The following is a 25,912-nucleotide window of genomic DNA, read 5'->3' on the forward strand; positions in this document are numbered from 1 at the left end:
GAGTTTAATTTAATAGCTGATATCTAGACATTTAACATGGTTTTATTCATAATGAACTTGTTTATTATCAATAAACAGTTGAAGGTGTTCCTCAGGGCTCAGTCTTGGGTCCTCTCTCAGCTGATATCTAGCCATTTTCCATGTTTTATTGATAATGATTGTGGTTATTATCAATAAAACCATGTTAAATGTCTAGATATCAGCTCTTAAATTAAACTCTTATCAGATATTTTTGAATATTTGTCCAAACAAATGTACCTTTAGTTGTACCAGGCATTAAAATGAACTAAAAATTGAAGAAAACAAGGGTAAAAAGTTGTTTTGTAATTTTACTAGCTGAATGAAAATGTCCTCCATAATTTGTAAAAATAATAATAATAATTCAGGGTGTGTCCAACTAGAATTTGTTGTTTTCTAAAAAGCTAGTTAACTGAATTTTATCAGATAGCAAAGAAGGTTATTTTGAGTTAATTTCTTACCATAGATTTTTATTTTATTTCTGCCTTTTTGTGTGATATTTATTTATTGTCAATATAACAATATTAATAATAATAACTGTTTTTTGCCCTCATTATAATCAATAAGTAGCTAATTCAGTTGCAACTTTCTTTCTAACTCTGGGGGACAGTGAAAAAAACATTTTTAAAGATTAAAACAATTTTTCTACAGTCCTAAACTGTTGGAATTAAACACCAAAAGAAGACTGGAATGACATAGAATTTTTTAAATTAAAGTGATTTCATATAATTAAAAAAAGATTTATTAATCTTAATTTAATAAATCTTGTCCAGTGAAATTATCTGTCCAAGCAGCAAGATCATTTCCCTCAGATTTACTGTTTTATCTGGTTTTTAAACACCTTTTTTTTTGCAGTGTGACTGTAAAAATGCACAACTTAATTGGTATAATCAGCTAAAAAAGTTCTCCTTCCACTCCTCAGAACAACAGCAGCACACAGACAGAAAGTTCTTTTAACATCTGACAACACTCCACCACGCAGATGACAAAGAATATGACAGTTAAACAAAAAATAGGTTATGGATTTCAGCTCTAAACACTGAAGAATAATGAGATTGAGACGAGGAAAAGCTGTGAAACCTGGCTTCAAACACGCACACAGCCACCAACTGTCCCTCCTCACTCCAGATCTGAGATAATCAACATGGAAACCAGGACTGGTTCTCTGGAGACTCCTTCCTCCTGCTCCTCCTCCTCCTCCTCCTCCTCCTCCTCCTGGACAGCTGTGAGGGATCAAGGAGAAAACTGTCCATCAAAACTATCATTTTAGCAACCGGCTGTCCCCTGAAAGAATCCGGAGTCATGACCTCACGTCACCGCGGGGATAAAGATGATGAAGATGATAAAGATGGCGCTGGCTTGTTTTGGTTGAAGGTTGAAGCAGAAGGAGGATCAGATGGCAGACAGCCGGCTCAGAGAGAGAGCCTGGACGATACGTTAAATACTGTCTTTAATTTAAGTTTTGGATCATTTGAGCTTTGGGGGTTCATTCTACAGAAGCATTCACACAAATACAAATGGACAATTTGTTTTTTTTCCACTGTCAGAACTAGGGGTGTGCCATATTTACTTAGCCACTAAGTTAGCTAAGTAGTTAGCTTAGCAAGCTACTTAGCCAAGAAGTTAGCTAAGTACTTAGCTTAGCAAGCAACTTAGCTAACTACTAAGCCAAGAAATTAGCTAATTAGTTAGCTTAGCAAGCTACTTAGCCAAGAAGTTAGCTAAGTAGTTAGCAAGCTACTTAGCGCAATACTAAACCAATACGTTAGCTAAGTAGTTAGCTTAGCAAGCAACTTAGGTAACTACTAAGCCAATAAGCTAACTAAATAGTTAGCTTAGCAAGCTGCTTAGCCAGGAAGTTAGCTAATTAGTTAGCTTAGCAAGCTACTTAGCCAATAAGTTAGCTAAGTAGTTAGCTTAACAAGCAACTTAGTTAACTACTTAGCCAATAAGCTAACTAAATAGTTAGCTAAGAAAGCTGCTTTGCCAAGAAGTTAGCTAATTTGTTAGCTTAGCAAGCTACTTAGCTAAATACTTAGCCAATAAGTTAGCTAAGTAGTTAGCTGAACAAGCAACTTAGTTAACTACTTAGCCAAGAAGTTAGCTAAATAGTTAGCTTAGCAAGCTACTTAGCCAAGAAGTTAGTGAAGTAGTTAGCTTAGCAAGCAACTTAGTGAACTACTTAGCCAAGAAGTTAGCTAAAATAGTGAGCTTAGCAAGCTACTTAGCCATGAAGTTAGCTAAGTAGTTAGCTTAGCAAGCTACTTAGCTAAAAAATGGATATGGGCCATTGTGCATTAGAAGAGTAGTGACACAAAAAGGGATTTTATTAAAAAATGAATAAAGGAAAACATAAAATTAGGATGTATGATGATCAAAAACAAACTAATTGAGGAAAACCTGGAATACTGAATGATGAAAATAATTTATTGCAAAGATATAGAAGATAAAATCTGTCGGGTCTCTTTAGACCATGTTGTGCATCAAAGGGTTAAAGATGCAGGTCTGGTTCAGGTTTGTGCACTAACATCCTTTAAAGCTGCATTGTCTTCTAAATGTGTTATTATTGTGATAGAAAATGTTTCTTATCTGCATCTTCAACCACATCTGCTAAAAAATATGCAAAACGACGAAAGACAATCAAGGAACAGGAGTAGCAGTTCATAAAGCAGCAGGGAAACTAAAGCCTGTTGGTGAAAATGAGAATAAAAGATCCTCATCATACAGTCAGAAGCTTCTTTTAAAGGTTAATAAACAGCTGATATAGACAGGAAGGTATGTGTGTGTGTGTATATACTGTTTGTTTTTTAATGATCTTCTGTGATGTCATCATGTTGTGTGCTCCTCATACACATCCCAAAGAAATATTTTTTCTACCAGAATTTTTTTTATTATAAAAACTTATGTATAAAAGAAGAGTTTTTATGTTATATGACTATTAAAAATAAATAAATAAATAAATATATCAGTTGATCTTCATATGTGTTATGTTGTTTATGGGGAAAACTACTGTGCAACTTAATAAAACATGTAAATACACAAAACACAAGCAATTTTCACTTTGAGGTATTTTTTTAGGGGAGTTTGCAGTTTCGTAAATGATATTTATCGTACAGAAGATCAGTCACAATGTACAACCACTGAAAAGTGACATCAGACAAACAAACAAATATCTACATTTAGATTTTAGGAGTAATTTAAGATTATTTGGTGCAATACAACAGCACAAAATGTGAACAAAAAATAGTTTATTTAGCCAAAACAAATATATGACCAAAACAGCAGCTTCAACAGGAGTTTAGACAGTTTAAATGTGGTTTTCAACATTTAGTTTTGATTTTTTTTCAGGTCTGGTTGATTGAAAATACATGTAAGTATATAATTTCTATCAAATTTCTACAATGCATGTTTTTGAGTGATGCGATACTTTAAAAAGAGGGAAGAGTATAGGGAACCAATAGCAATGCTTTAATCTGTCACATGACCTCCAGGAGGCCATATTGAAACACTATTTTGCAGACTTTTCCAACGGAAACAGCAACAAAATATTACTCAAAACGTAATTTTCTGGCCCTTTTCCATCTGGAAAAAATATATTCCTACTAATAGGAGAGTAAACCTTAATTTTTTGATAGTTTCATGCAATTCATTTTATAATTAAATAATGGAAACTTGTTAAAATGCATAGCAGCATGAGATATTGGTAGTATGTGTTTACAAATTTATATAATGTTTAAAAGCATAACATTCATCTTCATTTTGTTTTGATTTTTACAATTTATCAAAGATATATTTGATGTTGGTTTCAGTAAATTAAAGTTCAGGCTATTACTATTAATACCCTGTAGGCCGTAGTCTAACTATTATAGTCAACTTTATGTCTTATTTGCTAAAATTTCCACACATGGCAACAACATTTCTTTATATTGTGTTTATTTAGTCTATTTTAAGACAAAAAAACACTCCAAACTTTTTTTTTCCTTACTGGCATCATAATCAGTACCATAGAGATTTAAGAATTTAATTGCCAAAAACTGCCTCTTCCTTGAACGTAACTTCTCTAATTAGCTTTTTGTTGCTCCTGTGAGTGGAGAACTGTGGAACATAAATGCAGCAGTAAGTGGGTAAAACATGCATTACATACACACTTATAAATACTTTAAGATTTAGACTATTGTGGTAAAACACCACAAAGACTCCAGAAGACGTGAGTGAGTGAACGCAGGTTTCAGACAGGAGAACTCTGTGATTGAAGATGTGATTTCTCAGATGTTGAACCTCTCAGGAAGTGATTCTTCTTCTCTGGATTAAAGGTGAAGAGTTCCTGCTGATTGGACTTCCTTCAGCCAATCAATAACTCTTTTGGGGGGTAAGTTACTGTGACATCTAAATCATTGTAATTGTTTAAAATAAATGAGTAACATCCCTCTTCTCTTATCACCAGTGAGTTCTTTAACCCTCTGTGGTCCGCATTTATGTTGTTTTTTGTCTTAAAACAGAGCATATATGGTGTAAGTAATGATGCACAAGTGAAAAATAAAGTTTTTTAAATTAATCATAAACATCATTTATTTAATAAACATGTGTAAAAGATTCAGTAGCTTCAACAGGGTACAACATTTTAGATTTAAAAACATTATAAAAAAAAACTTTTTAACCGGTTTCTTGTCTGAATGTTGCCTGTAGGAAACATTGAACCATTGGACCAACGACCCATTGAAATGAATGTCTTCAACAGTCTAAGTGGATGAAACTATCAGAAATTAAGGTTTACTCACCTATCAGACCCCCAAAAAACATGTAAAATTACCAAACAAGACGCTAAAATACCCAAAACAGACCAAAAAAGTCACAAAATGACCCCAAAAAATGTAATATAACCAAAAAAGATGCTAAATTTCCTCCAAAAGTCACAAAATGACCCCAAAAGCATGTGAAATTACTCAAAAAGATGCTAAATTACCCAAGAAAGACCAAAAAAGTCACAATATGACCCCCAAAAACAATTACAATTGGTTAAATTACCAAAAGACATGCTAAATTAATCAGTATAGGAATATATTTTTTTCCAGATGGAAAAGGGCCAGGAAATGATGTTTTGACATTTTGAGTGATTTTTTGTGGCGCGAAATGTCAAATCTGTTTCCTTTGGAAAAGTCTGTAAAATCGTGTTTCAATATGGCCTCCTGGAGGTCATGTGACAAATTAAAGCATTGCTATTGGTTCCCTATACTCTTCCCTCTTTATTTAAAGTATCACATCACTCAAAAACATGCATTGTAGAAATTTGACAGGCCAGAAATGGGGCAACACCGAACCATAGAGGGTTAAATCCAATCTATCATCCATCCATTTATCCATCCATCCATCCATTTATCTACCAATCCATCCATCCATCCATTTATCTACCAATCCATCCATCCATCCATTTATCCATCCATCCATCCATCCATCCATTTATCTACCAATCCATCCATCCATCCATTTATCCATCCATCCATCCATCCATCATCCATCCATCCATCCATTTATCCATCCATCCATCCATCCATCCATTTATCTACCAATCCATCCATCCATCCATTTATCCATCCATCCATCCATCTGTCCATCCATTCATCCGTCCATCAATCCATCCTTCCATCATCCATCCATCTATCATTCATCCATCCATCCCTCCATCCATCCATCCATCCCTCCATCCATCCATCCATCCATCCATCCATTGTTTTTATAACTCTAAATGTGTGCTATTAATTTGCCATAATTTTTAGCATTAAGGCAAATAAACTGATGAAAAGGAAAACAGGCAGAATTACTGTATAAACAAGCCCATAAACATGACCAGGACCCTTTGATGAACGTTCATTATAAAATCAGGTTACATGAGTCAGAAGAGGGAAAAAAAGATTGTTCAACACAGGACAAGAACAGAGATTTTTCATTAATTATTCATGCTGCATTTGAATAATGAAGCAGGTTTTTATTTGGAGGTAAGAAAACGCTTGGCGACCTCAGAGATGAGATGTTGTTGCGTGACAGTCTTTATTTTAGTGGATGTTGAAGGAGCAGGTTCCCTCGTTAATCCACTTCCATCTCGCCGACCCTGCTCGCCATCTGCCTCCACGTCTTTTTGTCTTGTCCGTCTGTCTGCGTAGACGCTCATATTGGCCATAAATGACATGGCTGTTTCATGAAAGCAGACTCATAACAAAATTTTTAATCATTACCTCATTTTCCATGGACGTCACCGCGAAGCCATTAAAAGTCATGCCGACTGAGAAAATTAAACAAAATGATAGTAAAAGATGATAATGACAGCCAAGAGTCACAGTATTTCTGCAAACGGAGCCAAGAACATTCCCGCTGAACATTTTATTCTGTGTTTTACAGTCAGTTTAGGGGCCAAATGGTGACGGTCTGCCAGGATTTAGGGACTGACATCATGGGACCAGACCTCTGTCCTATCGTTCAGGTTGAGGTGCAAACTGAGTTCAACCAACTTTATCAGTTTTACAAAGGATGGGTTGCACTTTTTCCACCTGATAAATGGTCCATCCGTCCATCCGTCCGTCCATCCATCAATCCATCCATCCATCCATCCATCCATTTATCTATCAATCCATCCATCCATCCACCCATCCATCCATCCATCCATTTATCTATCAATCCATCCATCCATCCACCCATCCATCCATCCATCCATCCATCCATTTATCCATCCCATCAATCCATTTATCCATCCATCCATCCATCTATCCATCCATTTATCCATCCATCCATCCATCCATCCATCCATCCATCCATTTATCCATCCATCAATCCATTTATCCATCCATCAATCCATCCATCCATCATTCATTTATCTATCAATCCATCCATCCATCCATCCATTCATTTATCCATCCATCTTTCCATCCATCCATCCATCAATTTATCCATCCATCTTTCCATCCATCAATCCATTTATCCATCCATCAATCCATCCATCCATCTATCCATCCATCCATCCATCCATCCATCCATCCATCCATCATTCATTTATCTATCAATCCATCCATCCATCCATCCATTTACCCATCCATCAATCCATCCATCCATCCATCCATCAATCCATCAATCCATTTATCCATCCATCAATCCATTTATCCATCCATCCATCCATCCATCCATCCATCCATCCATCATCCATCCATCCATCCATCCATCCATCAATCCATTTATCCATCCATTTATCCATCCATCATTCATTTATCCATCCATCCATCCATCCATCCATCCATCATCCATCATTCATTTATCCATCCATCCATCCATCCATCCATTTATCTATCCATCCATCATCCATCATTCATTTATCCATCCATCCATCCATCCATCCATCCATCCATCCATCCATCCATTTATCTATCCATCCATCCATCCATCCATTTATCCATCCATTTATCCATCCATCCATCCATCCATCTATCCATCCATCCATCCATCCATCCATCCATCCATGGGTGTGGTTAGTTTGAGTGACAGTCTGACTGTGTTTCTGTCAATCAGTCCAACAGTCTTCAGCTGGAAATGAACCAATTAATTCAGCGAGCTGCAGAAACATTCTGGCTTTGGGGGTAGAAGGACTCTGGAGTGAGAACCTGGAAGAAGACAGAAGACTGGAACCTGTTCTTGTTTTCCCACACCACAACTTTTTATTTAGACCTTTTTAAAAACCTGAACAAACTACGTGGACCAGGAGGAAACACAGCAGACCCCCTCAGTTGTCGGGCAGAATCCCCCTTTACCCAGGCAAGTACAGGTCTCACTCTCACGTAATAATAAATAATAATAATAATAATACATTTTATTAGGGCCTCGGGGCAATTGCACCGAGCACTGGTCCCATACAGCAATAGCTGTATGGGACCAGTGCTGCACTACTGTTATACTGTGGATTTCTTCTTCTTCCTCTTCCGGACGCAATTTCGTCCCGCTACTAGTCCTACAACTTGAAGAGTTGCAGGACAAATTATATATCAAAACGTGCGGTTTGATCGGGATCGGTGTGCTATTACTTTTCTCTACGGAATATGAATTTTTCGCGACGTAAGTCGCGAAAAACTGCCCAAAATTTTGCATTGAAATGAATGGGACGGCCGAAAGAAAATGAGCAAAAAAGAACATTAATTGAAGATTTTCAGACGTCTACTTCTCCAGCATAATTCCACCTAGAGACTCCATTTAAACTTTAAACAGTAGACACAAGTCTTGTGTATTGGTGTATTACTTTGCGTTTCGATAGGTCATATAGTTTTTTATCAATCCCTGTTCAATGACCATGATCATTTTTGGAGAAATTCTGAGATTATAATGGGTGTGTATTGCACGGAATGTTCGTGTCAGAGTGTGTGATGTCATCGCTCAGAGTGTAGAGGGAGAGGTAAAACTGTCAAAAAATGAATTTGAAAACTGCGCTCCAGGCCGCAAATTCCACTCTACAGAAATAATTTATACATAGAAATGTAGGAAAATTTGTCTTCTCACTCACAATCCTCTGGTAAAGCTGTCAGAGTTATATTTTGGGCGTACGACGCAAAGATGCGCCACCAAAACCACCAACAGCCTCATTGGCTCCCATATTAAAAACGCAGGAAGATTTCGGAAAAAGTGAGATTTAACAGTTTTTTTAGATCGCTCTAACAAAGCTATTTTTTCATTTTTCTTTAAAAAAAACATATGTAGACGTTCAGGAAGAACTCAGGACGCTCAAAGTGAAGTCGGATCAATGATAGGTATTATGGTTTTGCCAAAAATGCTTTCTGTTCGAGGCCAGAAATTTCACTCTGCCCACCTCTGGCTGCTGTCACTGTGCCAGAAGATTCCACAGCTGTTAATTCCGTTGATTGCTCTGCTCTGATTGGTCGACCCCAACGCTTTGATGCTTTGATGTGATTACAGTTACAGATACACACACACACACACACACACACACACACTGGTCATTTAATGTAATAACAGTTAAAGATGCATGCACGCACACACACAATGGTCATTTAATGTAATAACAGTTAAAGATACACGCACGCACACACACACACACACACACACACACACACACACACACATATGCGCGCGTAAGCGCGCACACTCCTCCAGATACAAATGTTTCACACACACACATTTTGAGGTTAAAGGGCATAGGTTGCTGTATAAATAAATACTTGAAGAGGAATAGTATCATAACATTACTAGTATTAATTGTTTGAAATCTCTGAAGAATCTCATCATAGTGTACACACACCGGCAGTAGCCCCCGTGGCCCTTTCAAAATTTCCCCCAGAGGAAATTTTCTGGTTTGTAATGCACTTTACATTAGAGGAAATCTCAAAGTGCTACAGGTTAAAAGCATAACAGTATAATTATAAAAAGGATTAAAAAAAAAAGGAAAAAACAGCTAAAAACAGAAGAAAAAGTATACATATATACACACAAATAATATCAAAACTAAGGTCCCTTTAATTACTTTTTTTGGTAATTTCGTGTCTTTTTAAAATTTTTTGTCTTTTTTAATATTGTGTCTCTTTTTTAAAAATAATTTTGTGTTTTTTTTTGGTAATTCTGTGTCTCTTTTTTTGGTAATTTAGTTTGTTATCATTTTGTGTCTTTTTGGTCATTTTGTGTCTCTTTAATAATTTTGTGTATTTTTTTTCTTAATTCTTTGTCTTTTTTGATCATTTTGTGTCTTTCTTTAATAATTTTGTCTCTTTTTTAAAAATAACTTTGTGTTTTTTTTGGTAATTCTGTGTCTCTTTTTTTGGTAATTTAGTTTGTTATCATTTTGTGTCTTTTTTGGTCATTTTGTGTCTCTTTAATAATTTTGTGTATTTTTGGGGGTAATTCTTTGTCTTTTTTGGTCATTTTGTGTCTCTTTAATAATTTTGTGTCTTTCTTTAATAGTTTTGTCTTTTTTTGGAAATTCTGTGTCTTTTTTGGTCATTTTGTGTCTTTCTTTAACAATTTAGTGTCTTTTTTTTAGTAATTTTGTGTCTTTTTTTGGTCACTTTGTGTATTTTTTGGGTCATTTTGTGTCTTTTTTCTTAAATAATTTTGTGTCTTTTTTGGTAATTCTGTGTATTTTTTGGTCATTTTGTCCCCCAGGTAATTTGAGTTTGAGACACCTGATTTATACTCTTGTTGTTTTTAGGGTCGTGACCACGTGTTTCCGGTTGGTGGTTCTGGTTGCCATGACAACCTGTTGTCAACACTGAGCGGGTTAAAGATGGAGAACAGCCCCGCAGCTCGTTTCAACGACTCAGTGACTCAGTTTAAAACCTATGAAGACTATCTGGACTCCAAAGTGACGCCGACGGACATATTTTACCTCAAAGTGAGTCATTTTAGTAAAAACTGTTGACTTTAAGCCTCTCTTTTCCACTTTTCCTTAACTTCTTTTGTCTGTTCTGCGCTACACGCCAAACCTCATTCACTAAACTGTCAATTTAACAAAATCTTTACCGATAAATGCGATATTAAATGGTAAGAAATAAAAATATTGACTTTTTATAACCAGGTAGTCCCATTCTTTAATTCGGCGTGTAGTAAAACCCCCAGAGAATTTTAAATTATAATACAAAATCACTTTTTTAAAGATCTTTAGCTTTCAAAACCGCAGCAGTAGGGAACTGTTAGCTGACGTCGTGATGGTCAAAAGATGGTACAAGTTGCCTTTTTATGGATTAATTTGCCTTTTACGAACCTTTAAACATTTGCCGTATTAAACACTGTAGTTTAAAGATTATTTTGTTGTATTTAATTCTCGTTTTTAAAGGTTTGAATTGCTGTGGAGTCAAGAAAGTAACAAACTTGACTAAAAATGTAATGGAGTCTGGCCTGTTTAGTCACTGTGGCTGTTAATACTGGAAAAATACCTAATTAGTGGCAACTTTACCCATCTTAAATATATATAATATAGCATAAGTATATTTTGATAGTTTATACTAGCAAAAAATGTATTTTAGTTGCACAAAAGTACTTTAAAGTCACACAAATGCTGCTTTGCCATGGAGATCAGGTTTGTTGGTGTAGTACCTGTGGTCGCCCGCTGGGTGGCAGTCACACACTGGTTTGGTAATAATGATAAAAATAATAATAATAATACCTTTATTTATATAGCACCTTTAACCCTTTGATGCACAACATATGGACACCCCTTCCATAAATGCACAAAATTATATATATATAGATATATATATATATATATATATATATATATATATATATATATATATATATATATATACATATATATACATATAATTATATTTCAGTCTGGCTGTGTTTCTCTTTGCTCCATCTATTAATTTTTTATGATTGACTAGTCCAAGTATTCTTTCAATACCTTGTTTTTGATTACAACAGATCATTATGTAAAAAAAAAAATGTTGTTTTGTGCTAAACAAAAACAAGATATTTCCTGAATACTTGGAACAATAAATGATAAAATACATTTATTTCAAAGATGTATCATAGAAACACTCAGCTGTACATGAAATAACATTGAAAATGAATACGGGTCTTTTTTGACCCAGTTGTGCATTAGAAGCGTAGTGATACAAAAAGGGTTTTTATTCAAAAAGTAAGAAATTAAAAAAAAAAAAAAATAGGATTTATGATGATCATATATATATCATCTATAAATTTATAGCATTTTCAGTAGTGATTTATTTATTTTTATACTTATTTACTACATCACATGTCCTTATTCTTGTTTGTTTCTGTCCTTGTTTAGCTCGGTATTTTAAAATGTTTTTACTCATGTTGTTTTGTGTTATGATTGTCATAACTATGCATCTTATGTCAGTTACTTAAAAAAGAAACGGAATTACCAAAAAGACACAAAATTATTTTAAAAAGACACAAAATTATTTTAAAATGACACAAAATTATTAAAAAAAAGACACAATTACTAAAAAAGTAATTAAAGGGACCTTCCACACACAACATGGTAAAGTGCCATTCATATAAAACTCACATTAAACTTTCATATCAAGGTGGGGGCCACAAAATATTGTCATGAGGGCCACAATTGGCCCGCGGGCCGCCAGTTTGAGCCCCATGCATTACATTTACATTTAGTCATTTAGGAGATGCTTTTATCCAAAGCTAAAATAACTGAATAGGGCTGCTAATTTATGGCAAAATTCATTCATTTTATAAAAAAATGTCAATTTTGAGATCAAATTTCGACTTGCAGACATTAAGCATTTATTAAACTTTTTTAACAGTCGTTTTCTTGAAATTTGAATAAAATGCAGTGGCACTTTCAATTTTGTTGTATAGTTGCCTATATAATGACAATAAAGGCTATTTGATTTGAGGAGCTCTAAATCTATTGTCTTCTCGTATGTAAATAGAATAAAAAGGCTTGAAATGAACCTGCTGATCAGTAATAACATGCAGTCCTGTCTCTGACCAGCAGAGGGCAGACTTGCTAGTGATTTTCAGCTGCAGAAAGACTTGTTCACTTTGTTTGAACACCTGAGTCCACAGAGAGAGAAGAAGAAGTTTATCTGAGCTGATAATCAGCTGATAATCAATCACCATCAGACTCCTTCACCTCGTGTTGTGACACACCACAGTCGACCTGTAAAACCACGCTGATAACATACAAGTTCTGATAAACCGGCTCATTATAACAACATTTTGCTTGTTATTTAGGACTTGTCTCACTTTAACTATGACCTCACAAAGTGAAGTAGTTAAGGAGGTTTTATTTCAAGCCACACTGCAAAAAGTCAGCTCTTAAAAACAAGAAAAAAAGTAGAAAAATGAGGTGTATTTTGATTAAAAATATCAAAATTATCTGCCAATGGAAGAAGAAAATTAGTCTTGTCAAGACTTTCCAAAACCAGTAAAAATCTCTAATCTCAATTAACCCACAAATACCTTAGAATTGGTGGATTCTAACTAAGAACAAGTGACTTTTTTTCTTTTTTCACATTTGCAACATTTAAAAATTCTTTATTAAGCATGATAGTGTTTTAAAAGTTAAAAAAAAAGATTCAAAATCGCATTTTATGTTGGACTAAAGGACTAAAAAAGACACAAAATGATAAAAAAAGACACAAAATAACCAAAACAGATTCAAAAAAAGACACAAAATAACAAACAGACGCAAAAAAAGACACAAAATAACTAAAAAAGACACAAAATGACAAAAAAGGACACAAAAAGACAAAAAAGGACACAAACTTACTAAAAAAGACACAAAATCACTAAAATAAGGCACAAAATGACAAAAAAATACACAAAATGACCCAAAAAAAGACACAAAAAAGGCACAAAATGACCAAAACAATATCTCCTTGATCTAAGATATTTCATCTGCGTGTATTTCATTAGAATAAAAAAAACCTCACCTGTTATTACTTAGAATACACTAATTCTAAGGTATTTGTGGTTCATTAGATTAGATATTTTTACTGGTTTTGGAAAGTCTTGACAAGACACATTTTATTGTTCCATTGGCAGATAATTTTGATATTTTTAAGCATAATAAACCTAATTTTTCTACTTTTCCCCTTGTTTTTAACTCTTTGGAGTCTTTTTGGGCTATTTTGTCAATTTCTGAATCCTTTTCATCCTGTATACACCACTTGTGTCTTTTTTGGTCATTTTGTGTCTTTGTTAGTCATTTTATGTCTTTTTTTGGTCATTTTGTGTCTTTTTTTGGTCATTTTGTGTCTTTTTTTGGTCATTTTGTGTCTTTTTTAGTCATTTTGTGTCTTTTTTTGGTCATTTTGTGTCTTTTTTTGGTCATTTTGTGTCTTTTTTTAGTTATTTTGTGTCTTATTATTGTTATTTTGTGTCTTTTTTTAGTTATTTTGTGTCTTTTTTTGGTCATTTTGTGTCTTTTTGGTCATTTTGTGTCTTTTTTAGTCATTTTGTGTCTTTTTTTGGTCATTTTGTGTCTTTTTTTAGTTATTTTGTGTCTTATTATTGTTATTTTGTGTCTTTTTTTGGTCATTTTGTGTCTTTTTTTGGTCATATTGTGTCTTTTTTGGTCATTTTGTGTCATTTTGTAGTTATTTTGTGTCTTTTTTTTAGTTATTTTGTGTCTTTTTTGGGTTATGTTGTGTATTTTGTGTCTGTTTTTTGTCATTTTGTGTTTTCTTTTAGTCCTTTAGTCCAACATAAAACGTGATTTTGAATCTTTTTTTTTTTTACTTACAAAACACTATCATGCTCTCCTGTTCCATTGGCAGATATTTTGGTAATTTTAAGCAAAATAAATGTAATTTTTGTAAAAAAAAAAAAAAAAAAAAAAAAGAAAAAAGAAAAAGCTGGCTTTTTCCAGTGCAAATAAAGAAGAAAAATTGAACTATATCGATAGAAAAAATATATCGATATATTTTTAAATGTGATATGGAATTAGACCATATGGTGTATATATATCGCCCAGCCCTATTTAAAGCCCATAGATCTGGTCTCAGAATATTACATTATAATACAGCAGGTCGTGGTGTGTCGGCTGTAAGAAGCAGCTCATTCAAATAGATTTCTTCAATGAGCCGTGAAAGTAAAGACAATGATTTTCAGGCCAGTTTTAGGAGCGGCGAATGTCTGAGACTCATTTCTGGTGAGCCACATCAAAGCTGAAGGAAAATCAAACTTTTCCTCTCGTTGGGCTGCTGCTGGGATCTGACAACCACAGGATCTGACAGAAGGTTTGGTTTGGAGATGAAGACTTTATGGATTTATGGCTTTTAATGGAAACGGTGATTGGAATAATGTAGCCAACAATCCCTGCAGAGACTCGGACACATGAAGGCTGCATGAAGTCACACAAAGACACAAAATTCAACTGTTTCTGACATTTCTGTTTGGAGGACATGGGTCTCCAACTGGCAGCCCGCGGGCCAATTGTGGCCCTTGTGACGATATTTTGTGGCCCCCACCTTGATATGAAAGTTTAATGTGAGTTTTATATGAATGGCACTTTACCGTGTTTAGGGAGGAAGGTCCCTTTAATTACTTTTTTTGGTAATTTTGTGTCTTTTTTAAATAATTTTGTGCCCAAAAAATCTATCTATCTAATATCTGTAACTGTAATCACATCAAAGGATCAAAGGCGTTGCGGTCGACCAATCAGAGCAGAGCAATCAACGGAATTAACAGCTGTGGAATCTTCTAGCACAGTGAAAGCAGCCAGAGGTGGACAGACTGGAATTTCTGGCCTCGAACAGAAAGCATTTTTGGCAAAACCATAATACCTATCATTGATCCGACTTCACTTTGAGCGTCCTGAGTTCTTCCTGAACGTCTACATATGTTTTTGTGAAGAAAAATGAAAAAATAGCTTTGTTAGAGCGATCTAAAAAAACTGTTACATCTCCCTTTTTCAGAAATCTTCCTACGTTTTTAATATGGGAGCCAATGAGGCTGTTGGTGGTGTTGGTGGATCATCTGTGCGTCCTACGCCCAAACTATAACTCTGACAGCTTTACCAGAGGATTGTGAGGGAGAAGACTAATTTTCCTACGTTTCTATGGATAAATTATTTCTGTAGAGTGGAATTTGCGGCCTGGAGCGCAGTTTTCAAATTTATTTTTTGACAGTTTTTTCTCTCCCTCTACACTCTGGCGATGATGTCACACACTGTGACATGAACATTCCGTGCAATACACACCCATTATAACCTCAGAATTTCTCCAAAAATGATCATGGTCATTGAACAGGGATTGATAAAAAACTATATGACCTATCGAAACGTGGATTAATACACCGATACACAAGACTTGTGTCTTCTGTTTAAAGTTTAAATGGAGTCTCTAGGTGAAATTATGCCGGAGAAGTAGACGTTTAAAAATCTCCAATTATTGTTCTTTTTCCCTCATTTTTTTTTCGACCGTCCCATTCATTTCAATGCAAAATTTTGGGCTTTTTTTCGCGAGTTACGTCGCAAAAAATTCGTTTTCTGTAGAGAAAAGTAATAGCACACCGATCCTGATCAAACCGCACATTTTGATATATAATTAGCGGTTAGCAGGACGAAATTGCATCCGGAAGAGGAAGAAGAAAAACTCCACAGTATAACAATAGTGCTCGGGGCAAAGCCCGCTGTATCTGTTATAGTTATACAGCTATTGTTAATCCTAAACATATATTCAGCATTTAATCCTAAACATATATTCATCATTTTACTAAACTGTATTCAATAAATTCCAGTCAGTAACTCCGTAAAAAAAAACGCTCAGCAGTAAAATAAAAGCTTTGCTGGATTTATAACACAAGAGCATCACTGTGAATCATCTTTTTATCTAAATTATCATGATTTCATCATATTTGGAGGCCAAAAATCGTAAATTTTAATCCAACATGGCCGAGCCTTGTAACACAAAATTAAACGTTTAAATCATCTGTCAAGCAGAAGTGCCAGATATCCTCCAGTTCCAGCTCCTAAAACGTGAAGATCTGCTGCTTCTCCCTGTTTCTTCTCCTGATAAATTAAATATCTGTAGGTTTTGTGGCCGTCTGGCAGACGGAGCCGACCAAAGGACGTCACTTTGAGCTCAGGGAAATTGTGATCGGCATTTTTTACGACTCTCTGACATTTAATAGTAATAAAAATAGCTCTCGCAGGCCAGAAACTCAAGACTGACTGACAAGATGTGACACTCTCCAGGCCGGACTCTAGCTGGACTCTAACTGATCCTGATCCTGAACTCTTTTCCTGCTCAGAGCCGAGAGTTGGCCCGGCGGCTGGTGGAGCACGGCCACAAGGGCTCCGTCCTCACCAGGGACCAGTTTCAGGACAAGAGAGCAGCTGCTCAGGCTGCAGACGCTGCAAGGAGCGACTCTTTCTACTGCAGGAGCCGCCCAACGTGAGTTCAATCCCCACCCGACACGCCACGTTTTTAAAAATTTTTTCCACTCCATGTCTTAACCAAAATATGTTTTATTTAAACATTTTTAAATGAACTGTAGTGTAAACAACAACCAACATATTTACATAAATAAAAATAAGTTTGAACATGAAATTCCCAGTGCAGTTAAACAAATTTACTGACTTGAAGCTGACTCAATGATCCATCCATCCATCCATCCATCCATCCATTTATCTCTCCATCCATCCATCCATCCATCCTTCCATCCATTTATCTCTCCATCCATCCATCCATCCCTCCATCCATCCATCCATCCATTTATCTCTCCATCCATCCATCCATCCCAATAAAAATAAAAGTCTCTAGTGCCGTGGGGGGATTCACACCAACCAGTAGTTTAAACCCTTTGGAGTTTTGGGGCTATTTTGTCCGTTTTTGACTGAAACGACTTAAAAACGGTTCTGATTATTATTTATTTTCATTTTCACTTACCGGATCAACATTTTCAACACAAAATAACACACAATAACACACCTAAAACACACACACAAAATTACAACAACACCCCTAAAAAAATCACATTTTTTTTTACATAAAAACCCACTTAAAACACACAAAAACACACCGAAAACGCATACATTTTCTTTACAAAAACCACCCAAATGACATAAAACACACAAAAAAGGACAAAAAACACACATAAAACACACACAAAAAAGGACAAAAAACACACAAAAAAACCACACAAAAAATGACAAAAAACAAATAAAAACACACAAACACAAAAAATGACAAAAAACACACAAAAACACAAAAAATTACAAAAAACACACAGAAAACACACACACAAAAATGACTAAAAACACACAGAAAAACACACAGAAAACACACAGAAAAAACACACAGAAAACACATACAAAAACACACAAAAAATGACAAACACATAAAAACACACAGAAAACACACATAAAAACACACAAACCCACTAAAAATGACAAAAAATACACATAAAAACACAAATCACACATAAAACATTAAAGACAAATTATTGCATTAAAATGCTGAATGCAAACTGCAAAATTCGAAAAACCTGCAAAAACTCACACTTCACATCAAGGTGTTTTTTTGTGTGTTTTTTTTTACCATAGCTGAAAAGGGTTGATGCACTAAACTGGACATGGAAACTTTTTAAGAAGCTGCTTGGTTTTTACGCTGCAGCGTCCTGAAGACGTGTTGCTCCAGACGGTTAAACGTGACGATGTGAGGAGTTTCTGTTCTCCTTCATTATTAAATGTGTCTGTTTTACAGTCTGACTGTGGTCGCTGGTGGATTAGGGATCAATCAGTGATTTAGGATCAATCAGTGTTTGTGGTGAGGAGAATAAAAGTTTCTCTGCCTCGTCATGTTTGTGTTCTGTGGTTGAACTCTACTGATTCTCCTTCAGTCTGAATAATAATAATAATAATAATAATAATAATCTGTGAGATGAGTGATCCGCCGTCTTCTCCCTCTGATGAGTCTGTTGTGGTGAAGCTGAACACTTTCAGCTCCAAACCAGGACTTTTTATTCTCACGACATGTTATTGTCAAAGGATATGACAATAACAATGCATGTGGTCTTGACATAAATTATCCATTTTCCACAGAAAATGACTAAAAAAAAGAAACAAAATTACTAAAAAAAATGACAGATAAATACTAAATTACTTTAAAAAGACACAAAATGACGAAAAAAGAAACAAAATTACAAAAAAAAGACTGAAAAAATACTAAAATACTTTAAAAAGACACAAAATGATGAAAAAAGAAACAAAATTACTAAAAAAAATGACAGAAAAATACTAAATTACTTAAAAAAGACAGAAAATGACAAAAAAAAGACACAAAATATTTTAAAAAGACACAAAATTACCAAAAAAAAGACACAAAATTACTAAAAAAAGAGACAAAATTACCAAAAAAAAAGACACAGAATTACCAAAAAAGACACAAAATTACCAAAAAAAGACACAGAATTACCAAAAAAGACACAAAATTACCAAAAAAAGACACAGAATTACCAAAAAAGACACATTATTAAAAAAAAAATTCTGCTGCCAAAATATTTTGCATGACTTTAATCTGCAAAATGTCAAAAAAAAAAGAAAAGTTTGAGGCATGAGAAGGAGAGGCAGCTCTTCATCTGGTGGACTTTGATCCTGTTGGACTGATCTGACCTTTGACCTCCCTCAGTAAGGGGGGGGGGGGGGGGGCTAGAGGAACCTGCCCCATGGATTCTGATTGAATCCATGTATTCATATAGTGGGAGATTAAGTAGATTTTTTAAGGTTGTGTGTGAAAGTGTGATGTATAACGAGGTTTAATACTCTCTAATAGTGTTAATATACCCTGCACGTTGCAGCTCCTTCACAATAAAAGCCTTCTTGCCACCAAGTGTCTAACCCAGCTATTCTCAACCTTGGGGTCGGGACCCCGATTGGGGTCGCGAGATGATTTCTGGGGGTCGCCAAATCATTTTGGATGTGTTAATGTGTTTTAGTCTTTTTGTCTTTAGTCTTTGGTCATTTAATGTCTATTTTTTCATTTTGTGGGTTTTTTTTTGTCATTTTGTGGTCAATTTGTGTCTTTTTTTTTGTAATTTTGTTTCCTTTTTTGGTCATTTTGTGTCTTTTTTGGTAATTTTGTGTCTTTTTTTGATCATTTTGTGGTCAATTTGTGTCTTTTTTGATCATTTTGTGGCTTTTTTTGGTCATTTTGTTTCTTTTTTTTGGTCATTTTGTTTCTTTTTTGGGTGATCTGAACTGTGCGTGTGAGATTGTGTTCAGTGAGTGGGGGTCGCGGACAACATGCATGTTAAATTGGGGGTCGCGACTCAAAAAGGTTGAGAACTACTGCTCTAACCAATGCAAAGGAAGTCAAGTTTATGGTCATTTTGGTCATTTTGTGTCTTTTTTCAGTCATTTTGTGTCTTTTTTTGTTAATTTTGTTTCTTTTTTTGGTCATTTTGCATCCTTTTTTGGGGGTAATTTTGTGTCTTTTTTTTTTTTTTTTTTTGTCATTTTGTATCTTTTTAAAGTAATTTTGTTTTTTTCTGACATTTTGTGTCTATTTTTTTTTCATTTTGTGTCTTTCTTTTAGTGATTTTGTGTCTTTTTTTGATCATTTTGTGTCTTTTTTTAGTCATTTTCTATCTTTTTTTGGTCATTTTGCATCTTTTTTTGGGTCATTTTGTATCTTTTTGTGTCTTTTTCTGGTCATTTTATGTCTTTTTAAAGTAATTTAGTTTTTTTCTGACATTTTGTGTCTTTTTTTGATCATTTTGACACTGCCTCCAGTGGCCCTCAGGTAATTTGAGTTTGAGACCCCTGATCTCGAGTTTAAAACACATTTTTTGGCTCTACTTCTTCCAGAACGTGACAGGCCATAAAACCTGAATCTTTTCTCTCTGTATCCGGTGCGGTCGGTAGCGGTTTTCCTTTTATGATTGCATTTTTAACAAAAGACAGGATAAATTGTAGTAATTCATCAAGTCCGAAGCCTTCCCATCTGTCTCAACTCACAAACGGTTAACAACATAAACAAGCTGAATGACAAAACTCCAAACTGGAGCCTCGTCTGTAAACGGACCTCCTCACCAGAAATGATCACACAGATATTGTTCTCATGCTTGATAAAGCCGTGTGGTTGTGGTTTCTGCTTTGATGACAAGCCAGAACAGACTCCACACACACACACACACACACACACACACACATTCTTGTACTTCTATCTTTGTGAGGACCCTCATTGTAACAGTGAATTCCCTTGCAAGGTTATAATGGTTTTGAATTTTTCATTCGTGAGAAAAAACGGCGGAAATCACAAAAAAACCCCGGCAGAAATCACGGAAAAAACCCTCAAAATATCGACAAAAAAAGACAAAATAATGTAAAAAAAAGTCAAAAGAAAAAGGTCGAAATCGTGAGAAAAAACGGCGGAAATCACAGAAACCCCCCTCCCCCCCAAAACAACAACAAAAAAAAGACGAAATTACTTAAAAAAAAGTCAAAATTTGGAGGAAAAAGTCGAAGTCGCGAGAAAAGTCGGAAATCACGAAAAAACTCATAACGACAAAAAAAAGACAAAATAACGTCATAAAAGTCAAAATTTGGAGAAAAAAAGTCGAAGTTGCAAGAAAAAAATAACGCCAAAAAAAGACAAAATAATGTCAAAAACTGTGGAGAAAAAAGTCAAACAAATCCACTGGAGCATGTATGAATGTACTCTCTCTCTCTCTCTCTATCTCTCTCACACACACATACATTCTTGTACTTCTATCTTTGTGAGGGCCCTCATTGTAACAGTGAATTCCCTTGCAAGGTTATAATGGTTTTTAACTTTTCATTAGTTTTAGTTTAAATTGGATTCAGATTTTTTGTTTTCGAATTCAGTTAGTTTAAAAAAGTCAAAATGAGAAGAAAAAGGTCGAAATCGTGAGGAAAAAACGGCGGAAAATCCCGAAAAAACAATTACAATAACGAAAAAAAAAAAGACAAAATAATGTTAAAAAAGAACAAAGTTGCAAGAAAAAAAGTCGGAAATCACAAAGAAATACCTCAAAATAACGCCAAAAAAGACAAAATAATGTCAAAAAAGTCAAAATGTGGAGAAAAGTTTGGATTTTTCATTAGTTTAAGTTTTAATTTTGTTGTGAATTTTTGTTTTTAAATTCAGTTAGTTTTAATTTGTTTTTAGAGTGAGTTTGCTATAGTTTTTTTTTTTTTAATGCTTTAGTTTAGTTTTTATTAGTTTTAGTTTTTTGTAGTTGTTTGTAATGGGGTATTTGTTGGGTGGGAGATTAAAAGAGGTCACAGTAAATTTTGCCTTTATTTCCTTTGTCTGATCCATCTTCATTATGTATGAAAAAAGTGGACAAAAACGAAAACGAAGGACATTTTCACTATAATTTTAGTTAGTTTTGTAACCACACAATACAGTTTCAGTTAATTATCATTATCATGTAACCTTTAACCCTTAAAACAAAGTCTGGAATCTAAAAAAGCCTTTAAAGAAGTGAGGACCGGCCGAAATGTCCTCAATCTGTTGGTTTAAAACATGTCCCGGTCCTCACTATGTAGGAAGTACAAGAACACACACACACACACACACACACACACACAGTTTCAGTTAATTATCATTTTTTAAACATAAACCTAATTGTAACCTTTTAACCCTTAAAACAATGTCTGAAATCTCAAAACAAGGCTAAATGTCCTCACTTCGCAAAAGTGTCCTCACTCTGTTGGTTAAAAACGTGTTCCGGTCCTCACTATGTTGGAAGTACAAGAACACACACACACAACACACACACACACACACACACACACACAGTTTCTATCATTTTTTTTAAAAAACATGAACCTAATTGTAACCTTTTAACCCTTAAAACAAAGTCTGAAATCTAAAAAAAGCGTAAATGTCCTCACTCTGTTGGTTTAAAAACGTGTTCTGGTCCTCACAATGTAGGAAGTACAAGAACATACACACACAACACACACACACACACACACACACACAGACACACTCTCAGGGTTTTGTAAGTATCCAAACATTTACCTGCTAGGTGTTGAATCTGATTGAACCCTCAGATGCTTATCCAAGCGTGCAGATGTCTGGCCGCTCCCCGCCCGCCCCCTCCTCCTAACGTCTGTGAAACATCAGTGACAGCGGTGAAACGGGAGACTCCGCACCTGCAGTCATACTGATATTAGGCCACAGAGGCTTTTATCTTGTCCCAACAGGACCCAGGGAAACGCTGTACGGGAACATCAGGGATGTTATAATATACACAGTAGTCTGTCCCGTCTCCAAGACCTCCATCCACGAAGAGAGGGAGACTTTAAAGGCTGTTTATGGGTCCTGGTGCTGTTTAGTATACAGGGACAGAAACTACACATTGATTTTGAAGGGAACATTTCATGGAAAAACAGATTTAAGTTTGAACGGTAGCTCTGGTAGCTTGTTTTTTATGGCAGTTTGGATTCACAATAGTTACAAAAGATTCTAAATCTTCACTATAATTTTGTGTCTTTTTTGTGTTTTTTTTTATTCATTTTGTGTCTTTTTTGGGTCATTTTGGGTCTTCTTTTAGGTCATTTTGCATCTTTTTTTAGGTCATTTTGGATCTTTTTTTTGGTCATTTTGTGTATTTTTGTGTCTTTTTTTGGCATTTTGTGTCTTTTTTCAGTCATTTTGTGTCTTTTTGTGTTTTTTTTATTCATTTTTTTGTCTTTTTTGGTCATTTTGTCTCTTTTTTAAGGTCATTTTCTAGGGATTCAAGATTCTAAATCTTCACTGTATAAGAATGTTTCCATTACAGTCCAATACCCAGAATGAGGGTCTCACTCGCTAAAACGCCCCTAATCTGAATACGAGCCGTCCTAGTGGACTTTTGTCAGGACTTTTTTAGTCCCTGTAGAAGAGCAGGGTCTTTATTCTCCCCTGTAAACAGCCTGGTTGCTGATTGGATAGAACGCTTAGCAGGATGTGACGTAGTACTGGCCGCCACAACAACACGCAACATTTGTTAAAGCTGGTGAAGCAGTGTTGGTAACTTAGCTACTTTGTTGCTATATTTAGCGACTTTTCAGACCTCCTTACAGACTATTTTTCAAAAAAGCGACTGGAGACAAATCCAGAGACTTTTTCTGGTGTTACTGGAGACTTTTGGAGGCTCTTCTTAACAAACGCCGCGGGGGCTGGAGGCTCTTCTTAACGAGCCGCGGGGGCCGGAGGCTCTTCTAAGAAGAGTAAGAACGAGTCGAAGCGGCACAGTCCTCCTGCAGCAGTCTCTCCCAGCTGCAGAGCCAGAGGGGATGTTAACCCCTTAGCGTCCAGTCTGCAAATTGCTAACAGGCTAACAGTTAGCTCTGTAGCAGTACAGTGTGTATGTGCTAACAGGCTAACAGTTAGCTCTGTAGCAGTACAGTGTGTATGTGCTAACAGTTAGCTCTGTAGCAGTACAGTGTGTATGTGCTAACAGGCTAACAGTTAGCTCTGTAGCAGTACAGTGTGTATGTGCTAACAGGCTAACAGTTAGCTCTGTAGCAGTACAGTGTGTATGTGCTAACAGGCTAACAGTTCGCTCTGTAGCAGTACAGTGTGTATGTGCTAACAGGCTAACAGTTAGCTCTGTAGCAGTACAGTGTGTATGTGCTAACAGGCTAACAGTTAGCTCTGTAGCAGTACAGTGTGTATGTGCTAACAGGCTAACAGTTAGCTCTGTAGCAGTACAGTGTGTATGTGCTAACAGGCTAACAGTTAGCTCTGTAGCAGTACAGTGTGTATGTGCTAACAGGCTAACAGTTAGCTCTGTAGCAGTACAGCAACCTGGTCTCACAGGAATCACTCAAATTTCCGTGAAACTGACACGGATTTCGCTACAATGCAAGTTAATGACAGTCATATCCCGTGGCTATTCCATGGATATTTGTTCCTATTGGTTTGTTCCAAGTCACTTGACTTTCAAGGTCCCGGCGGTCAGAACAAAAAACATGGCGGACAGTTCTCTCATTTTTAGTGAAAAATCAATATTTTGACTTAGTTTCTGCATAAAAATGGATTTTGATCACATTTCTAGCGAGAAATATATGTTTTATTTTCTAAATATTCCCTCAGTGAATGTACATAATCACTTTGTGGTGAAGATCTCGCCAGAAAAAAACGATCCGCTGTGTTTTATTTTGAAATCTCCCTGATCTCTGTGTATTTAACGGATCAAACCTTCGCCCATTACATGCCTTGTGACTGAGGTTGATTTGCTGATCAACATATTATTCTGTTGCAGCGGGAGACACTGATGTTGATGTTTTATTTTGTAATCTACCGGATGTGCTGTGCTCTCCTGTTTTAGTTAAAATATCTTCATTAAACAAACATTTTTGTCTTTTTTTTAGCATAGATAATGTACACACAGTATAATTATTTATTAGACAGTGTGTGATATTCGATATATTGGGTAGAAATAGGTTTTCACAACCCTAAAACGGAAGAACTACAACAAGTTGATGTCGACATAAGAACTGATTATTTATTTATATATATATATATATATATATATATATATATATATATATATATATATATATATATATATATATATATATATACAGAACTTATAGGTTTCTAACTAATTAACAGCTTTCATTTCTTTCCCACACTAGTAAATGTGACACGAGAACTTGACAAGACAGAAAAAAAAGACTTTCTGCAGCCTTTTTCCATCAAAAGTGTCAAAGTTTTTGAGCTCGAGTCCCATTTTTAAACAAATGTGTATTTATTTTTTATAAAGTTTATTAAATATTGTATATAAGTGTGGTAAGTAAGTTTTTATCTGGACGCATTACAGTAATGATGATTTGTGAATCAAAAATATGCTTAAAAATATAGAAAATATTATTTTAACACAAAACAATGAATTGTGCCTCATTGTGGCTATATTGTTCATTCATATAAGAGTGAAATATATCTAGTTTAATAAAGTATGTCCTTATAATCTTCACAGACAGAACTTATAGGTTTTAAACTAATTAACAGCTTTCATTTCTTTCCCACACTTGTAAATGTGACACGAGAACTTGACAAGACAGAAAAAAAGACTTCCTGCAGACTTTTTCCATCAAAAGTGTCAAAGTTTTTCAGCTTTCTGTCTGAATGCAGATTTCTCTTTTCCCTCTGAGGGTTTTTCTGATTGGACTGCACCAATCTGACCCGGTGACCTCCTGCTATGGTCACATAGTGAGAACACGAAGCCCCCAGGATGCAACGTACCACCTGTGAAACGCCTCACACAATCACTGCACTGTTCTCCAACAAGAGCGTGCTGCAGGAACAAACTCAATGCAGAAAATCCATGCAACAAAAAAACCCAGGAAGAGGAATAATCATGTTTGGATTTGCATTTCTTTGCGCCTCCTTTCAACAAATGGTAATCTTTGTGTTTCCCTGAAGACTTTTGCACCTGCAGACTTTCCTCTTGTGGCTCT

At 35.3% G+C, this 25,912-nt stretch overlaps 1 protein-coding gene across 1 annotated transcript in view; it reads left to right on the forward strand.

Moving 5' to 3' along the window:
• The first annotated feature begins 7,647 nt into the window (after positions 1 to 7,647).
• cfap299 (cilia and flagella associated protein 299) overlaps positions 7,648 to 25,912 on the forward strand; it is a 166,119-nt gene continuing 147,854 nt past the window's right edge. The window contains exons 1-3 of the mRNA XM_059337149.1: positions 7,648 to 7,812; positions 10,208 to 10,390; positions 16,744 to 16,886. Coding sequence (XP_059193132.1) covers positions 10,283 to 10,390; positions 16,744 to 16,886 — 251 coding nt within the window. The 5' untranslated portion in view covers positions 7,648 to 7,812; positions 10,208 to 10,282. The remainder of the gene's footprint in view (positions 7,813 to 10,207; positions 10,391 to 16,743; positions 16,887 to 25,912) is intronic.

The sequence above is a fragment of the Centropristis striata genome, chromosome 7 (assembly GCF_030273125.1).
Source record: "Centropristis striata isolate RG_2023a ecotype Rhode Island chromosome 7, C.striata_1.0, whole genome shotgun sequence".
In the NCBI taxonomy this organism is placed as follows: Eukaryota; Metazoa; Chordata; class Actinopteri; order Perciformes; family Serranidae; genus Centropristis; species Centropristis striata.